Source organism: Lichenostomus cassidix, chromosome 2 (genome assembly GCF_008360975.1).
Source record: "Lichenostomus cassidix isolate B80296 chromosome 2, HeHo_3.0, whole genome shotgun sequence".
Lineage (NCBI taxonomy): Eukaryota > Metazoa > Chordata > Aves > Passeriformes > Meliphagidae > Lichenostomus > Lichenostomus cassidix.
The window spans coordinates 46427918-46447429 of record NC_139482.1 but is presented as its reverse complement, the minus strand read 5'-3'; the positions used below and the strand labels follow the sequence as shown (position 1 = coordinate 46447429).

The following is a 19512-nucleotide window of genomic DNA, read 5'->3' as shown; positions in this document are numbered from 1 at the left end:
CTCTTGGCCATTACCTTTCAGGAGATACATATTCACACCTGCAAAGCAGGGCACACTCTGGCAGTAACTAATTCTGTATGTAAAACACTTCACCTGTAGGAACAGGTATTTATGCTTCAAGAAATTCATGCTCACCAGCAGCGTAGGAGTGAAAGGAGACTAGCTCCTGGGATGCCTGCTTTTCCACCTTCATTTCCTGGAACTGCCCAAAGGAGCTGGAGAGTTTGCTCTGAAAACCAGCCCCTGGCTGGTTAGATTTCAGATGCTTCCCCTGCAGTGGTAATTAGATCCGTTTTTCCCCCCTATGGTTTTATAGTCTTCGAGGGCCCCATCAGCCTTCCTCTGAGGACAGTGCTGTGTCATTCTTTCTTGCAGATCATTTTGAACTCCATGCACAAGTACCAGCCAAGGGTCCACATCATTAAGAAGAAGGATCACACGGCTTCTTTGCTAAATCTGAAATCGGAAGAGTTCAGGACATTCATTTTTCCAGAGACAGTTTTCACTGCCGTTACTGCCTACCAGAATCAGTTGGTGAGTAAAGCTGATAATTTCCACAGATATAACTAGATCCCACCCTGCTGAAAACTCCTTTCTGCCCAATCTAAACTAGAAATTTTCTGCCATAACCTACCTTTCCGTGCCAATCTTATTCACATTCATGAGTAATTCCTGAATATACAGTAGTACTACAGACTTCAAAGAGCCGTAGGGATTATTCATGAGAGTAAAAATGACAAGTAAGAGGCTGTCTTTTGTCTTCCCTTCTGTCTATACAAAGCTGCTTGCATATTAACATTTAGTCATTTTCTAATTATAGCTCATTAAAGAACTATTCTTATTTGCAGTGATCTTTCATGCCACAAGGTATGATCTGAGAGAGATTCTGCTTTGTGCATGATGATTTCATGGGCTTAAAAAGTTGACTAATTAAGATGTAAGGCTCAAACGTAAGGAAAATCACTCAGAGATATGCTTTTCAGAGGCTGCCAGATTACATCCAGATGTCTGAATTTCAATTTGCATGCCAGTGAATAATATATACAAAATGGAGGAGATCATAACAATGGATTGCTAATGAGTAATTTTAGGAAGTCTATAAACAATCAGAGAACAGAGGCTCTGCTTGATGGTGAATTGGGCTTTAATATTCAAGTCAGTGGAAATATGTTGTTGCCTTCAGTGTCATGCAGAGTGTGCTTTAATGGCTTACTGACTATGGTACTTAAAAAAAGCCCATCTATTTCACTCCTTAGTTCCATCAAGTTAAGAAAAATATAGGGACTGTCCAAACATGTGGGCAGGCAGCATCACAGTTAAGGTACCTATTGGATTATTTAAAGAAGTTGGCATTTCTTAATATGAAGCAAAAGTAATCAATTTTGAAATGCTATGAATAAAATTAAACTACTGCATAGGGGGTCAAGCAAGCCCTGAACATAATATTAGTAATATTAAGTCTATCCTTATGACAGACCCCACATCCTGCTTTAAGACTTTAATATATTGATTTAAACTCAGATTATATCTGAATGCTGTAGAAAACACACTCAGCACCTGGCAATCTCAAGAAAATAATGTTTGGACAGACAGATTTTTCCACATAACTTTCTTTAGAAACCAGCAAAATAGTAACAGGCACAAAACCAGCTAAACCTGGAATTTATCTCTGTAGGATGGATTTGTGTAAATACTGATGATATTTACACTAGAGATGTTTCTAAACTAACCTTCCCAAAGCACATACATTGAGTCCTGGAAAATTTCTCAATGGAACATCTCCGGAACCCCTAGAGGTTGATGTTGTCATTTTATTTATGACTAATGAAAATGGAGCCTTTTTTCATTTTTGCCATTTCTTTCAGAACTGTTTTAAGGAAGGATTGATTACATTTCTGGAGGTTATTAGATAAAAGCTAAATACATTACACTTTCAACAAACTATCTCATAATTTAAGATTTAAAGGGCATGCATTTATTTAAACAGTCAAACCACTGCCACAGAGTTGAATTGTAGGTCAGATTTCATTTAAAAATGCTTTCTAGCAGATGTTCTCTGATTGTTTGTGAGACAGTCTCTCAGGAAAAATATGGCCATAAATGATTGTGAGTCTCATCTGGCTTTGGTGGATATAAAAAGTTTCTACTGTGATGTCATACCAAAACTTTAATATTAGGAAGATGGAAGTTTGATTGGTGAAAATACGCTCAAGAGATGAATAGACATACTTATTGTTCTGTAGTGCAGTTGGCCTGGTGTGTTGGTGATCTCAGTCAATGGAACTAGTTAGAGCTTGTCTTTTCTCAAGGTAGTTTTCAGAACACTGCCAGAAAAATGTTCACTGGACGTGAGGAACTAAGTCGCCACTCTGCAATATCACCATGAGTCGAGGGCTTATGGATATCTTGGAAGTACAATGAGGCTATAACTAACTTTCTGAGCTGTTTCAAGGTCCTAGTGACAAGGCTTCAGGGTTGTTTCCATCAGCTGTACCTGAGTGATGAGACAGCTTCAAACCCTTGCGCAGCACCCAGGTCCATGGTGTTTGACCAGCCCACTGCAGACTATTAATTAAAAACTCAGATTTTGTCTTTGTCAGCATATCCCTTCCTCTCTGTGTTTACCTCCCAGAAGACTTCTTTCTTAGAATTAAAATTTAAGTCCAGTTGCCCTCTTTATTTTTTATTTATTTTTTTTATTTTGGGGGAGAAGCCACCCCGTTTTGAAATATATTTGTTTGATGAGATTATTTAATTGTTTCAGGATTTGGAAAAGATCTCTTTTTATTTTTTTCTTCCTGAGTCTTGAGGCCCAGTTATTGAAAGTGAGATTGTGGCCTCTTTGATACAGGCTTTCTTTGAGGGAAGTCAGGCTGACAAAGCCCCTTAATATGAAATGTTGAGAGCTGGCCATTTTCATGGGCTTAAGATAGAGTTGGTGGCATTCACTGCCTTGCAGGATGGGCCCTGTGTTGTCTCTCATCAAGCTCTAACTCCCACTTACAATTCTATTTTTAGCTCTTGGAAGAAGTATGGCTGGAAAATCCAACTATTACAATTATGTCTCAGGTTTTATTCACCAAATCTAAATTGGTTGGATAGATAGGAAATTTCACAAGGACAATGGTGTATTTTTTTTCCCACTCCTCAAAAAAATAAAACCAAACCCCATATTGAAAGCCACCACCATATGCCTGAAAAGTTTCACTGCAAAGATAAGGGCAGCTCAGATGCCTTGGGGCCAGAGGGATTCCTGGTCAATGGGTTGCTCTGTCAAAATGGAAAGGCTGATGGACAGACTGGGCAGGTTTATAGCTGCCTTTGAAGAAGGTAGGAAAATTTTTATTCATGATCTCCGTTTTTTCCATGGGGTTACTCCTTCAATCCAGGCTCTGTCACTTTAAATCTGAGTTCTTCCCATATTTTCCCTTTCCTTCCTTCCTCAGCCTCTTTTCACACAGAACCTGTTAAACCTCCCCTGTGTGGTGGCTGGTAGGCCTGAGTGAGAGCATTTCCATCCCAGTAAAAAAAAAAGATGATGTGGAACTGGAACCATGGCTTCAGGTTGTTTGGGCTTTCATTGGTTGATGTGCAGCTCCACCAAGCAGGCTCAGGTGTTAGCTGGGTGATTTGTACTGCTTGTGTAAAAGGCAACCTGATTGATGCTGTTCAAGCATTTGGAAGCTGTAATGCCGTATGTGGGTGGGTTCCCCCTGCTTGGGGCAACAGGAAGGCTGAGCCTGCCATGCCCTTTGGTCCTTCCACTGCCATATGTGCAATGCACCCTGGCTTGCCCCCTCAGCTTTGCAGTGTCTCAAGAGCAGCGCACAGGCACAAGGATAAAATTAGCACTGAAGTCACAGGGGATGGGTTGGTTAACACTTTGTACACGGCAATACCTTAACACTATATTCGTGTAATGTTGCTCTTTTCTATGTTTCCAGATAACCAAGTTGAAAATTGACAGCAACCCTTTTGCTAAAGGATTCCGTGACTCTTCCAGACTCACTGATATCGAGAGGTAATGGGGACTTTCTGTTTACTTTCCATGCAGATAAGATAAAGAGAAGAGAGGGTTTGTAGGAAAAGCATCCTTTCAACTCCTGAGAAGCTGTGCATTTTAACGTTATCTTGCTGCATATAGTAAGACTCCTCCACCTCCTTTAAAAATACCTATAAACTTTATGAAGAAAGAGCTGTTTTGAGTTTTGACATCTGTTCCAGTTGGGGCCGATATATTCGTCTTCCTCAGGGGGCTTCTTGAAGGGAGAAGAGGGGCAGTTTTACAACTTCAGAATGAAAAGCTTTTTCTTATCACGCCATTTAATCCTGTTGAGGGCTGTGAATTGGGTCGATGGGAAACAAGGGCAGTGGTCCTGTGAAAAACATCTTTACAGCTCCCCACTGCTCAACATAGTGGAAAAGAGAGAGGAGAGGTCCCAAAATTCACTTCAGCAGTCCCAGACACTGAATCAGCAATTACTACCATCAGGATGACTCCCGTAACTCCCACTCTGACAACAAAGATGCCATTTCTGTTTCACCAGAGTTGTATTGCAAGCTGCATCAGGGGAAAGCTTTATCTGGAAACTGTTTTGTGTGTGTACAGCTCATTACAAGCAACTGCTGCCATAGGGACAGAAGCATTAACCCACAGCTGAGTTAGGAAATAAACTTCAATCTCTTGGTAGCTTTCCAGCACATCACATTTTTATGATAGGATGTCAAATAGCTTGACAAATGAAGCAAATTAAGCTGCCTGTGTCCTTTAAGCTGAAAGAGAACTCGATGGAGATGGATATAGCACATCCAATTTTTCCTACGAGCACATGATCATGAAAGAAAGTTTGGAGAGGCCAAAACCCTCCAGGCTCCTATCTGGGGATATCCAGATGTATCTGTGAATAATTTTTCACCGGTGCATACAGGGGACAAACTTCTCAATAAAGTCATAGCCACAGAGCTAGAGAAAGTCTTTGCAGCAGTTCAAAAGTACATCTATCTAAGCAGGTCCATGGATGGGAAATAGTGGTTTCCTTTACACCTTACTAGTGACTGGATCATTAGTGATCCATTGAGTAAATGGGTAAAAGAACAGTAATTTGGGGAAAGAAAGCTTGTAGGCTGCAGCACACACTTGCAAAGTTGTTGAAAATTGTGACCTAAGTGAAAGCCCTCAATGAAAATGAAAACAAACAAAAACCCAGGCAAATTTAATAAAAATAGCATAGCCTGCTGTATTGACAGAACACTGAGGTAAACAACATCCAAAGCTCAGGTTTCTATGCAATGAGTAGTCAAGGGAGGACCTGTCGGAAGAGGTTTCCTTGTTTTACAGACAGGAGACATCTAATGACACAGCTTTGCAAGGGCGGAAAGAGTCTGAAGAGATAAGCTGGGAGAAAAACTTAGTTACCTCTGTGCAGATGAACCGACAATCGTGGTGCTGGATATGACGGGAATTTTTCCAGAGGACATCTTATTATAACAGCACATGGCATGGAGTCAGAAATGCTGAGCATAAGCTGCGGTGCCCTTTTGTTTATTGATAAGTGTAAGAATAGAGACTGAGACAGGCAATGGAGCCCAGGCACAAATGCTGCCATGAAAGATAAGGCAGACAAATATAAAGTCTACAATAAATACAAGAAACAGAATGTGAAAAGTATTAAAATTACATTAAAACACTGGATTTGAGAGCCCAAGTTTGAGTAAGGTCTGATTTTGACGTAAATTAGAAAGCTTAGCCCTGATTACTGTTACAGGAGAATTTAAAAATACAAAACCTGCTTCACAGCGCATCAAGTCATGAGATAATAAAAGTGTAACATGCAAGTGGGCTGGTAAGAGACCGTTTGAGAATTGCCAAAGTTATACAATATGGTCCAGAAATATCAAGGGGTTTATTCAGTTCTGGCATTAAAATATTGAGGCCAATGAGACATCATTCTCTAAGTGCCCACTGGTTCTTCAGATTTCACCTTAGCACCAGCAAAATTACTAAAGAAATCTGAAACAAAGCAAAAGAAGTAGCAAAGTGAGATGACAACAGGAGGAATTTCTTACTTGATGTCCGTTTTGACATGCATTGCAAATAGGTGAATGTTGAATAGTACAGCATGGCTCTTGCTCAGTCTAGTTGAAAACTTAGTTGTTTCTATAAGATCACTGTTGGAGAAATACTCATTTGCTAGAGAAAAGACTATGAAAGCCAAAGCACACTTGCACAGCTCTTGAAAATTGAACAGTTCTCTGGAAGCTGTGAAAATACTTTCCCTGTGCTGCTCCCTGAGCAGGTCTGCACACAGCATGTGTGTGTGTAATCTGGAGCATGGCGTGGTGATCCTAATGGCCTCCCGTAAAGCATCCGTGATGCTGGGGCCAAGACAGTGCTCATTTATCCTGAGGTCCAGCTTTTCCAAATGACCTAAGTAGTGTGAAAGCGTACAGAGCTTTGTATTTCATTTCCAGGTATTTAAGCGTGCTTTTTCCTAAACAGCCTTTGGGGAGGGAAACAAATCAGATCAATTGATCTTTAGAGACCTAAAGAAATTAAATTAGTCTGGAGTCAGTTACTGCACTAAACCATCCAGTAATTGGATTGCTTCTTGTAACTGATTGAAAACAGCCTCTATCTGTAACAATATAGGGAGCTTTTCTTTATAGTAGATCTGAGAGAAAAACACATCTTTTTATGACATGATGACAGAAATTGCACTTTTTTAACCTAATTGAATATGATTTTATAAATATGTGACTTTAACGATTTCAGGCTTCCCATTCTAGATTTACGATCCTTACGTAAGAAATTCAAGCTGCAAATGCCTTTAGGATTAAATCTGTTGGCATTGTATGTGTTGGAGTTGAAATAATATAAGTAAAGATAGTGAAATTTGCACAACAGTAGAGAAGGTAGGAAACAGCATAACTTTTGAAATGCCTGCCTTTTCTTTTGTTCCTGTCTAAATACCATAGAATGGTTTCCTTATAGCTATATGCAAACCTTTTAACTAGTAAAAAAAAAATCTTTGGTGAGTTTGGTATATACCAAATTTTTTTTAGGATGCAAGATTCCTTCTACAATCAACCCTTTCCCTACATTACTTGTGGTAATCTATTTATAGCAATGGGGCAGTCTTTATCTGGGGCTACTGTGATTTAGATAAGTTTCTGACTCACCTTTTGATCTTTTTACGTGGTATTTACATCTCCTCTACTATAAAAAGGCTCCCACAGTGGTTGTGAAGGAAAAATGGAACATTTAGCAGCAATTACCAGAATGTGGAGCTTAGCATACTGTGGTGTTGATTATGGGATGCCAAATGCAGTAATGAGGCATTTCTGCTGGAGAAAAAACTGCCAAAGACATAAAGGATGCAGAGGCAGAACCCAACAGATGAATTTTTTTAATCTTGAGTCTGAATTTATCTTTTGAGTTGTAGTGAAGAATTAGCCTGTTAAAAATAAATAGATAAATAAAACCATCATAATTACATACCATTCAAACAATCCAGTGAAAAAGGTGATAATTTCAAGAGCAGGAGCCAACAGAACTACTGAATTGTAAAATAATCATCAGACAAGAATTGACAGGTCATAATCATGATCTGAACATTACTTGTTTATTTGACCCAGTACGTGATAAACTAGTTTGGGGTATGGATTTGTAGCTATTAAGGAGAGTTTAGTGAGAATATCCATCTGCACAAGTCCAATAATGCTTCTGGGATACTTCAAGAGGCAAGATGCAAAAGTATGGTTGCATACCAAAGTAAGTTTTAGGCAGTGAAGGGAAGATGAGGGGATGGGGAAGTAAGAAAGCAGTATCCCAACTCGATTTGCATGGCAATTAAATTCCAGATTTTCCCCTGAGGAGCTCCATCTCTGAGATGTGGAAATACATCATGCTGGCCCTGGATATAGGCACTTTCCTGCTGAAGGATCAGGTCAAAGCCATGTGCTCAGTGATAGGCTGTGTGCAGCCATCCTCTCTCCCATCCCTTTCCTGCTCACCCCAGAGAGCTGCCTTCTTCCCCATTCTCCTGTCTATTGCTGGTCTAGAACATCCCAGACTCTCGAAAGCCCCCTATCAACAGCCAGAAATATGCTCTGTGCTCTGCATATAGGCTCTATGACCTACCCTCAAGTCCATGGTTAAGTAGGGCTTTTTCATAGTTCTCCAACAAGTCCAATTCCCAACTGATCTTTTATTCTCAGCTAGTTGTCAGTCTGTGAATGTCAGCAACCAGCCATGGGATATCATCTCTGATGTTTAGGTTCAGAGAAGAAAAGTCCTGAATTTAGGAAGAAATACCAGTAGCAGAGACTCTGGTACCTAAATGCCTGGTATTTAGTGCCATTCCAGATGCTGCTGAGGTTACTCCAGCCTTCAGCTGCTGCTCTGCATGGGTGGGTGGATTGTCCAAATTTTCTGCATCATCCCTTCCAGAACGCTGCAGGTGGCTTGGATAACTTAGCAAATCTTGAAAGCACTACCTGCCTATGTTTAGACACCTGAATTACTCCCTTCAAATCTGGTTCCTCTGACTCTGCTTGTTGTCAGCCAGGCAACTGTTCCTTTTCACCTAGCAGAAAGCCCTCTGTGCCAGTTAAATCCTCTTTAGTTCCCAAGTTTTTAAGCACTCACACTCTGGCTCATTTTCCACTTCAATTTTCTGTTTTCTATCTTCTTACTTGTGCAAAATGGTATAAAAATGTTTTATTATTCTAGTGGTTTCCACTCACCTCATGCAGATGTAGTGTGTTCATAAGGGATGATGTAAAATCAGACCTATGGTTTCCACTCCAGAGGAAGTTTTCCAGGAACTTCCTCCAGTCACAGTTGCACAGCATTACTCTGTCCTCTCCTTTCATCATTTGCCTACAGTTGGAAGGAAATGGTTGCTCCACTGAGTGAAGTGGAGCTCCATGGGCCTGGCTATGTAAGATAGTTTTCTCATTTTTATTTGCAGCTGAAAGAAGTGGGGTGAGCATATTGATAACTTCATGCCCCTTCTTCTGTCATTACATTTCCCATGTCATGGCTTCAGCCAGGCTTTGTCACATCCATGCATCCAGCTCATCACATCCATGCTCATCACATCCAACTCTTTTACAATTGCTGAATTTTTACCGAGAGGGTGACAGTAAACACCATTGCAGAGATACACTTGTTCTTTCTTCTACAATCACCAAACCCCAGATTTTTCATAATTCCAGACTCATTTCCCTTCTTTCTGAAAACTGCATATATTCTTGCAGTAATGCATCCTTCCAACGCTTGCCCAGTAGTTTTGATTTTGTGTGAAAGTGTTTTGGGGCTGTGGATTAGCTTTTGGGCCAGGTCACGTGGGCCACTGTAGCCGGTAGGCCTTGTTTTGTCCTGGTTGGTTCAGTTTTAATCTAAGCAGTGGAACAGAACTGCTTTGTTCTGCTCAAGGATTTGGTCCATAGCATGGACCATCCACAACCTGAATTATGTTCCTATGGTTAGCTTCTAATATTTATCTACCAGTGTAAGAGCAAGTATATGTGGAAAATTGATATGTCTGTATGTTTGTGCACATGTAAAATAGCAAATAAAAGCCATAGGAACATAAAGGCTGAGTGATATCTGAGCAGTGGCCCTGACAGCATATGTTGTTCACTCATAGCTGCTGTTACAGAAATGTATTTGTTCTTCCTGATATGTCGTTTTGGTTTTTTTGGGAGGTGAGTGGTTTTTGTTGGTCTCCTGGGGGGAGTCTTGTTCACTGGGGTTTTTTTGTTTGGGTTTTTTTTTACAGACTTGTTTTTAGCACTTGTGTCTTGGACAAATTAGTCATCTTTTCCCTTAAAAAAAACATTCTACTACAGTGCAACTTCCGACAAGTTTATTTTTGTGCCTTCTCAGCCCATTTATTCCATCTGTCTTCACCTCACCTCACTTCTGACGTCTTCTGTTATCTGGGCTTTCTTCCAAACATACTAACTGGCAGCTACAAAAAAAGGAAGCCTTTGAAATGCAGAACTAAAGAAGTCATTCAGGCTGCAAACTGATAATTCATACACTTTATATCCTGTTCTGTATTTTTCTTTGTGTTGGACTGAATGGCCAAGCAAAACACGATTGTCAGTTTTACTATTTTACTATTTTCCTTCTTTTTTTCTTTTATTGACATTACCTTTCCTTGCAAAGAAAAAAGAAAGAAAGAAAAAAAAGCAAAGCCCATGCCATGATACCTGGAATAGGGAGCAGATTCTGAGGATATCCTTACCTTTCTGTGTACCTAGGACTTGGATAGCAAGGGGTGAAAAAAAATAGGTTAATACTAAGAGGCTGCCCAGCTCTGCTCTGAAATTTTTACGTCTTGTAGCCATTCCTGAAAGAGTAACTTATGCAGAAGACACAAATTCAGAGTGCCTGGCTCAGCCACCTGCTCTCTCTTACCATAGTATGACTTTAGAGAGTTGTCTTCAAAGAAATTTGAACCTGGCTCCCACTGGAATCAATGGCTGCCTGCTACTTCAACTCCATCCTCTTTGTTGTCATGGCATAGATCTAAGATGGATACTAAGGCAGTCCTGGTTCCAGCAAGCTGGTTCTGAATTAGCTTTTCTGACACCTTTGCCAAAGCTAAATATACTGTCTTAAACATTCTTGTCACAAAGGGAGAAGACAGGCTTCCCCATCTCCTTTCTGCCAAATGCAGGAAAATCCATAGTTTCAGGTGCATGCATGCATGTTGCAGCATCCATGTTGACTGCACAATGGCCAGAGAGCCTTACTCTTTCATATTGGCAGGGTTCATGATCATTCACTTCAGAATCAGGGTCGTGGTGATCACCAGGCTGCTGTGCATGCAGATCTGAAGTAGAGTAATAGCAAAAGGAGCAGAAAAAATGACATCAGAGACACCTGCTCCCACCTACAAAGAAGCCCTAGTTTTTTATCTTGATTCGAGATCCTGCTCAGGGTAATCTGGGACTTTATCATCTCTTGGGAGAATTTCTATAATCTGGGTTGACAGCAAAAGAAAGTGAGTACCCTTACACAGAGTTTAATCTGCTTCCCAAGTCAGTTGTGTTTTCTGCCCTCTTCCAGTTCAAATCCATGGCAAGATCTCGGCTTTGGTCTGTAAAGTGTTAGTGAATCATTTATCAGTTACATCAAGGTTCTCCTATCTTCTTTTGGTCCTTTGAGGCTACTCTGTATATGCAGGGCAATGTTAACTAAACAAGGCCAAAGACTCAGCTTGGAGCTGCATGACATAAACCATCCCTAGCTGGAAGTTTAGTTTTGGTATTGGTTGCCAGCAGAGGCAAGAGTGAAATGTTTAATCAAGAGGTTAGAACCTGCAAGATGGTCCCTGTACACCCTAAACCCTTTCAAATTGATGAATTCTCTCAGCCCTTCACATCCTTTGATATCAGGTTCAAATTTTGCTGGTTTATTTCTTACATAAAAGAAGTGCTTCAGTCATAATAAGGTTTATTGACAGGACTGGGCTCAAAGTGTGCTTCTGTTGGAATGTAGATTATTTGGATCAGCCTGAGCTCCTTTTCCCTCTTATCTCTCCCCACATTTGTCCTGCCTCAGCATCTTCTCTGTGGGTGTGCTTGCCAATACGAGCTCAGTTTTTTCCTTTCCTTTTGGCACATGGATCCTTTTTCTCAAGGAGCTTCAGTCCCTAACTTGCTCTTCCCAGCCTGTCATCTCCCACTATTATCTATCTATCCAGTCGTACACGTTGCACGGCTTAGTAATATGTTGTGCCTATGTACATACTTTTCCCCCTCCTCTGGGTATTTTCAAGAGATCTGTGAACTGAAGAGCAATCTGGAAGACTGAAACTTGTTGGTAGACCACACAAAAATATTTGAGAGAAATAAGACATCTTTCCTTTATTAAATTGGCAGCCTGTGATCTCTCCGAACAAAGTTTATTACTAATTTATTGCTAATGGAAGAAACTTTGGGGTTCTAAGACACACTAAAAAGTAAAAATTGTTAGGTTCCAGTATTAGATAACAAGTCTCAGATCACAAACAAAGAAACAGAAGGACAGAATTTGAGTACGGAGTAAGTGGAAGTCACTTTGTTCTTCAGACCGTTTACTGTGGAACAGTGCTGAAAAATACTCAAAGACAGCTTTAAAAAACTTCCACCTTAGTCTTCACTTGCTATTTTTTGAAACTGAGCATAGAATCATAAAATGGCGAAGACTGATTTATCATTCAGTAATTTGTAAAATTATTTCCATAAATCCTTTGAGCCACATTGAGATATATGATGCTGCACACAGAACTATAAAGCCAGAAGTAATAATATCTTTCCCTTTTAGCAGTAGTGTTATTGTAATATTTCAGGACTTGAAAAAACGTATTGTATTAATCCACTCTACACAGCACCATATTTCAGATAACCTAAAGACTCACACTTCCATAAATAGAATTTTCAGGAAGATTTTGAGATTTAAGTCCTTTTGGACCAGTGGAAACAGGGGTATAAGAAGGAATCTGTATTCCAGATTGCCATCTTTGTTCCTGTGTTTTGAGCTAGATTTCACAGGCACTTAAATCTTGTTAAAGTTTTGCTTCCTCCTATGTATCAGCATTGGAGTAAATCCTAAGGCACCTCTGTCTCTAAAGGGTGAAGGAGGTTATCCTCCTCTCTCCAACCTATGTGAGAAGCTAAATATTTTCATAGATTACATGAGTTGCAGCTGCTGTCTTCTCCATTGAGACTCCAAGCGATGTTCTCTGAGGATGGAATATTGCAGCATGGTGCAGAGGCCACCACTCCTTTCATCTGAAACACAAAGGGAAGGAAAGAAATCAGAGTGCAGACTTCTAATCTTGTTTTTCTGAGTGGAAGAAACAGTGCTTGGAGGACAACTCAGAGATATGCTTTATGAGTGGAGAAAATACACCACTTCTTTTTTCCCCCTCTGTTTCCTTTTGCACCCTTAGGTGTGCTCAGCCTTTGAATTTTGTAAGTCTGTTTGGAGGTTTATATGCAGCATGTGTTGTATGTGGAAAGAAGAGGGTACACCTGAAGACTGCAGGGGCAGGTGCCTAAATTCTGGTGTGAATTTCAACACTTTGCACTCATGATATGAATCACCCCCTCAACCTCTAAAATGAAAAATCAGTAGGTGTTTTGTGATTATAGCACAAACAAACAACCAATGTGGTTAGGCAAGATAAGCACATGCTGTTTTGAATATTAAATCTCAGCTGCACAAAAGAAATTGTTTCTGTTAGATTAGCTACTTTCTCTGATCCAAGTTTCCACATTAGACCATTCCCTCTGCCATAAAAACCTTTGCCTCTTGTGCTGATGAATGAGATTAATCTTCCAAAACCTCTTGCACACTCTCTGCAACACTACATCATAAAATAAATAAATAAATAAACCTACCACATAGTTCCCTGGTTTCAAAGTTTGCAGATTCAGGGTTCACTAAGAAGTCATCTCTCTTTTTCCTTTAAAAGAAGACAACCATATAGAATAATAGAGTTCTCTGTCTAGCATACAAGACCATCTGGAAAGAATTTAGTCTGCAATAATTGTGGGTATTTGATTTAGCTTTAAATCCCTGTAGGTAATCCAAATGTAAATTTATTGGGGTGAATTTGTCCCCAAGCCACCACTGGATCCAATGTTTCAGAGGTGAAATTGGCCCACTGTGCTAAAACTAGAGCCTGCATTGTTTCTGTTGCATCAGGATATTATTACATGCTGTAATCTCTGTCATTAAAGCAGACCCTTACTAGAAATAAAGTCAATAGAGACAATACAGACAATCACCTGTATCAAATTTATTTTTCAGACTTTTATAGACTAGTAATTCTTTGATTATTAATATGTTTATATACCAGTATCTAAATCACTTGGAAAACACTAGTCTAATTTTTTATTCTGTTATGCTGTACTCATATGAAATAGACCTTTTGGTCATGTAAAATCTTTTGCATTTCGCATTCTGCTTCAGAAGAAAGCCTAACGTTTCAAGAGGCATCCAGCACATAATGTAAACAATGCCATCTGTCTTTTTCTTTGGAAAATCTTCTTTGAGATAGCCCTGATATGCCTACTGTTTTCAATCACTTAAAAGGCAGTAATCCAATTATATCATCCTCTATGTAGGAACTGCCATTGCTTTCAGTCCACTTCCAATTCTGACACAAGTAAATCACTTTGATAAGATCCTCTTCTTATTTATTTTTTTTCTGAGGAGACTAGCATAAGTAATGATGCCAGTGATAGACCAAGGACAAAATGACCATAATGGACTTTCTGTAGGAAAGGAAAACATGTGCCATTGTGATTTATCATGTTACTTGAAAAATATTTTTCCTTGAAACTTCTGCAACAGACCCACCCTTCAAGTGAAGGGCATTAACATGTATGAATGGACAAATAGTAAATTCAGACAAAACCTTCATCAAGCAGCAGATTTAAACAAATATTGCTACTTAGATTTCTTAAACAGGAACGGAAGGTCAAAGCCATTTTGGAAATGTGCCTAGGTAATTTTCATCTTTGGTATAATGCCACCTACTTACATGGAAATTCACTGGGTATGTGTAAGGTTGGACCTTCCTTACAAACTACTAAGGCTTATCGTGCAGATATGCCTTCCTTCTATTTAAAAATGGTCTGGGTGACTTCAGTGCTTTGTGCAACCAGCGAGGCAGGGGCCTGGCAGACACATCTGACTCCCAGAATAGATGTGGCACGAGATTGGTAGTATCTGTAGACTTCCTGCTACTTCCTGCCCTCCACTCCAATGCTGAGAGAGCATGGTCAGAGCTGAGCTGTCTCTGGACACACCTAACTTTGCCCCTGATTTCAGAAAAACAGGAGAGCAGCAAATGAGGTGATCATGTGTGATGCAAAATCTTGTTTGAAAGGAGCTGGACCACAGGTGTTCCTTTGAACCCAGACTCATCACTCAGCAAAAATAACCACAGAGTTTGCATTTTCAAATTTATGAAGAGTGCTGGTTTTATACTCACTGTCTGAGACCACATCCAGGAAACACAGTAGGAAGTTCACTCTGCTGGAGAAGCTGGTAAGAGGTGAACAGCGATTTAAAAAAAAAAAAACAGGCCAAATCTGGCATTTCCAATGTCATGTTATGAGGTAAGTCTTTTGTGAAGTAATTTTGGGGAGTCTGTGAGAGAAAGCTGTGATCTGGACAGAAAAAAATGCATTGTATTTATCTCAATGAATTAGGATGCTGTTTAGGATGGTATTGATACATTATGTTTCCTTTTGCAGAGAAAGTGTGGAGAGCCTTATCCAAAAGCATTCCTATGCCCGATCCCCCATTCGAACCTATGGAGGAGAAGATGATCTTGGAGATGACAGCCAAGCAACACAAAGCAGAGGTAGGAAAATGTGCTCATAAGGTGAAGTGTGGTGAGCTAGTTTTGCTTGAGAATAGCTTAACTGGTTCAGTTCAGAAGGCAGTTTTAGAGATGACCATATAGTCTTTGCCATCAGAAGAGAATTAGTTCTGCTTCCTCTTCAAAATGTCTGTAAGCCAGACAACTTAATTACTGTGGTGCTCAGAACAAGCTAACACTCCCCATCTCCTGGCAGGACTTACTAGCTGGGCTCCACACCATTTGTAAAGTACCATTAGATGTGCCACTTGGTGCCCCTCCAGACTTCTTTGCACAGAGGACTTAGTTCTGACTATCTTCAACTAGCCTTGGTTAACCCACTTTGCCTCCTCAGGAAGAATAATCTGTAGCTCCCTGAAAAATTGATGTTTAATTGTTATCTCTTAGTCTCTTAAAGGTGTTTTTCCTGAAGAGGCAATTAGCCTCAAATGCTCTCTCAAACAACTTGTCTACTTTAGCAGTAGCAAAAGTAGCAGCAAGGTAGACTTGTTCTTTGTGGAGATACTTACTGGAGAAATTGCATCTGTCATAATTTGCAACTGGAAATAGATCTCAAACCCTTCCAGTGGGATTGCTGACTAGCATAAAGTTGTGTTGCATTATACTTTGCATGCTGACTTTGTGACCTGCCTGATATGCCACAGCCACTTGAAGTAAAGCAGTTCTATCTGTCTTCCGACTGGCAGTGCCCTTGTCTTGTCCTCTAACTTCATACAGTGCTGCTAAGATAAGAGCATTATTTCTGGTCATAAGCTCTTTGGGCTTGTGCAGGGAAAACACACTTATTTTTAACCATGAGTTGCTCTTCAGCAAAATGTGATTAGGTGGGCTTGTTCTTACACGTCTATTCTAAGAGCAGGTTGTTAGATTATGGAGTTTCTGAAGCAACTCCTCACCTGGTATGATGCCATCCTTCCACATACTTCTGGGGGATTACCTTGTTTCATGTCAACTTAGATCCTAAGCCAGCTATTGTTGAAGACAGTATTAAATTTTCCATTGCTGGAAGTGCTCAGAGCAAGGCACCTTCTCTTTAAAAATTAAATTTCTCCCTAGTATGATGTCTTCCCTTGGGAGTGACAAAATGAACCAGGTGAACCTCAACATGAGAGCTGGCCATTAAATCTCTTCAGAAGAGAATCCTTAGAAAGGTGTCATAGGGGGATATAATACTTCATTACAATTAATTTTATGTGTAACAAAAGGGTACAGTTCTGCATTTGCTTGCAATATGGCAAATGAGTAAGTAAGGAAGATTATGAATCATGGCAAAGAACTTTTTTTAATCTGGGAGCCATATGCTCCATGGGACGTGATTGCTCTGGGCAACCAGAGACATGCACAGAGGGTAAAACATACTGCTCTTGCACATGAGTAACCAGTACTGCCTTTGCTCCCTCTCTAGGTCTAGTGTCCTTAAACAAGGAAAAGTCCTCCAAGATACAAGGAGAGATTGTATGGAATTATTGAAATTCCATAGATATTTTAATTTCTTCCAATGTATTTTTAAACTACCTTGCATGCAAAACTGATGGATGTTCCCCCATACATATAAAAGCTGTCAGCTAAATACATACATGCTGCTGGGTGGTGTGTGTTATAAGCTCTCTGAGACCTCAATTGCCTCTGAATTACTGGAGTACATTTCCTTGGTGCTGCCAAAATTAGTATGTGAGAATTTTTGGAGTACTAAGCTGCAGTTAGAGACAATTGTAGTTGGAGCAGGAAAAGATGCTTGAGGAAGTTCCTCAGGAAAATCAGAATAGTTTGGGTTGGAAGGGACCTTTAAAGGTCTTGTAGTGCAACCCCCCTTCAATGAGCAGAGACATCTTCAACTACATCAGGTTGCTCAGAGCCCCACGCAACTTTACCTTGCATATTTCCTGGGATGGGACAGCCAGCTCCTTTCTGGGCAGCCTGTGCCTGTGTTTCAACACCCTTATAGTAAAAAATGTCTGCCTTATATTTAGTCTAAATCTATCCACATCTAGTTTAAAGCCCTTACTCCTTGATCTGTCACAACAGGTCATGCTAAAAAATTTGTTCCAAACTTTCTCACAGGCCCCCTTTAAGCCCTGACAGGCTGCAATTAGGTCTGCCTGAAGCCTTCTCTTCTCAAGAATGAACAACCCAAATTCTCTAAGCCTTTCCTTATAGAAGAGGTGTTCCAGCCCTATGATCATTTCACAATCATTTTTGAGAAAGAATCATATATCTTATTCTGCATCAAACAAAGAAATAAATAGTAGTGATAGATTTTGTAATTACTTCAGCAGCCTCCCAGAGCATTCTCTGCTCAGCCAATGTCAGCCATCTAAAGATGGAAGCAGCTAGCCTTCAGTAACACATTTATCCCAAGATGTCTATTTTCAAAGGAATTAACAAATAGGAAATACATAAATTCAATGAAAATTCTTTAATGCATAATTTCTCTGTGCCTGCATCCACACACAAGGATTCATAGTAGCCACCTGGAACAGAGCCAAATGCAAACCTTCTGAGCAAATCCAGATTTGCATCCTGCTTTCCCTGTAGGGCAGTAATGCTCAGATACCCTCTGATTTGTCAAGGGTTTTGCTGGGGTCTGTGACTGTTGTGTTATCCTTAGAGTTTGGATCCTCACTTCCCAGCAGTTAGGATTTGGTTCAGTGGTAGGGCCAGGATTTGGTTCAAGTTTGTTTCCACTGCTAAATCGACTGTTTCTTTTTCCTGTTACTGAGCTATTTTACTTGTTTCATTAAGCAGAGGAAAAACTAATCATGATTGGAGAATATATCCCATAAGAGATTTATGATTTTAAAAAAATAATGATTTGCATTTTTCATTTCTGTTGGTTTTTTGCTTATAGTTTTGGTTTGAGTATGTGGCTAGGATTGGTTACTACACTTAATTCCAGTAAGTTTACCTTGACAGATAGAAGTCTTCATATGTTTTCATTCTACAGTTTGGATGAACCTCCCTTCTTGAATCAGATTTATGAGACTAATACCTGTTATAAAATTCTTTGTCTTAGAATGTTTTGCAATACTGAATTGATATTATATTTCATCAAATACTCTTGCCAACAAATTTATTTTCTAAAGTAAGAAAGTTGGTAAAGAAAATACATAAGAGACAAGAGTTGAATTACTGTTTGAAGAGGAATAAAAAGATTTTATTTATAGCATTTTTGTATTCCCCATTTATAGAAATCAGACATAGGAAGATGACCAGATGCATAGAGGAACTACAGAGATGAAGGGCAACACAGTTATCAGTTTATTTGAAAATGGCCATGTGCAATTATCCAAACAAATTATTGTTTCCCCAAAATTTTACTCTCAGTATGAAATAAGTAGTTAGTTCTAATTTTAAGAAACCATTTTTCTTTTTATTTAATGATTCTTCAATCTTCAGAAAAAGAAGTACTTTAAAGAGTTGGAAGATTTGTAGAAATAATTTTTGGAACTTTTCAGACTAAACAAACCCCAAAAAAATGACAAAACACTTCGATTTGATCAAAAGTAGATAATTACTTTCAGAACAAGTTCTGCATCTCTTACTATGAATTAGCACTATTATTGTTTATTAGAGTACTGTACACAGTTGGAAAAACAACAAATATTTTGACATTCATGTTTTTAGAATTTTTTGTTCTATATTATAGAAAGAGGTTGGCTGGAAAGATATAGTGTTGACAAGTTTTACTGGAGTAAAAAAAAAGGAAAAACTTGTAGCACAAATTACATTTTTCTGCATTTTTGCCATACCAAAATTTTAGGAAAAAAAATTAAACCGTTCTACTGAAAATCTGATGTAAAAAGCTGCAAGCATGTCTTCAAAACAGGGATGTAATGCAGTGAGACTCCTTGTCAAAGTAGATATTTCAGTGTTTAATGGCAGTATTAGAAGGTGCTTCAGTGTTTAATAACTAAAATGTTCAATGTGAAAAGCTGATTTTACCGTTCAAGCCACTCCAACTAGCTTCTTAAAATGGAAATTTGTCTAAGATGTAGAGATAAAGGAGAGCAACCAGCAAATAACATTTTAAAGACAAAAGTATTTGGGAAGTATTTCCAAAGACAACTGGTCATTGAAATCCAGATTGCTGTGAAAGACTGATTTTCTCCCTTTTTGC

At 39.4% G+C, this 19512-nt stretch overlaps 1 protein-coding gene across 1 annotated transcript in view; it reads left to right on the top strand.

Annotated features, from left to right (window-relative positions):
* TBX20 (T-box transcription factor 20) overlaps nt 1–19512 on the top strand; it is a 39320-nt gene that overhangs the window by 14205 nt on the left and 5603 nt on the right. The window contains exons 5-7 of the mRNA XM_085051400.1: nt 376–534; nt 3945–4021; nt 15268–15377. Of these exons, the coding sequence (XP_084907526.1) occupies nt 376–534; nt 3945–4021; nt 15268–15377 (346 nt within the window). The remainder of the gene's footprint in view (nt 1–375; nt 535–3944; nt 4022–15267; nt 15378–19512) is intronic.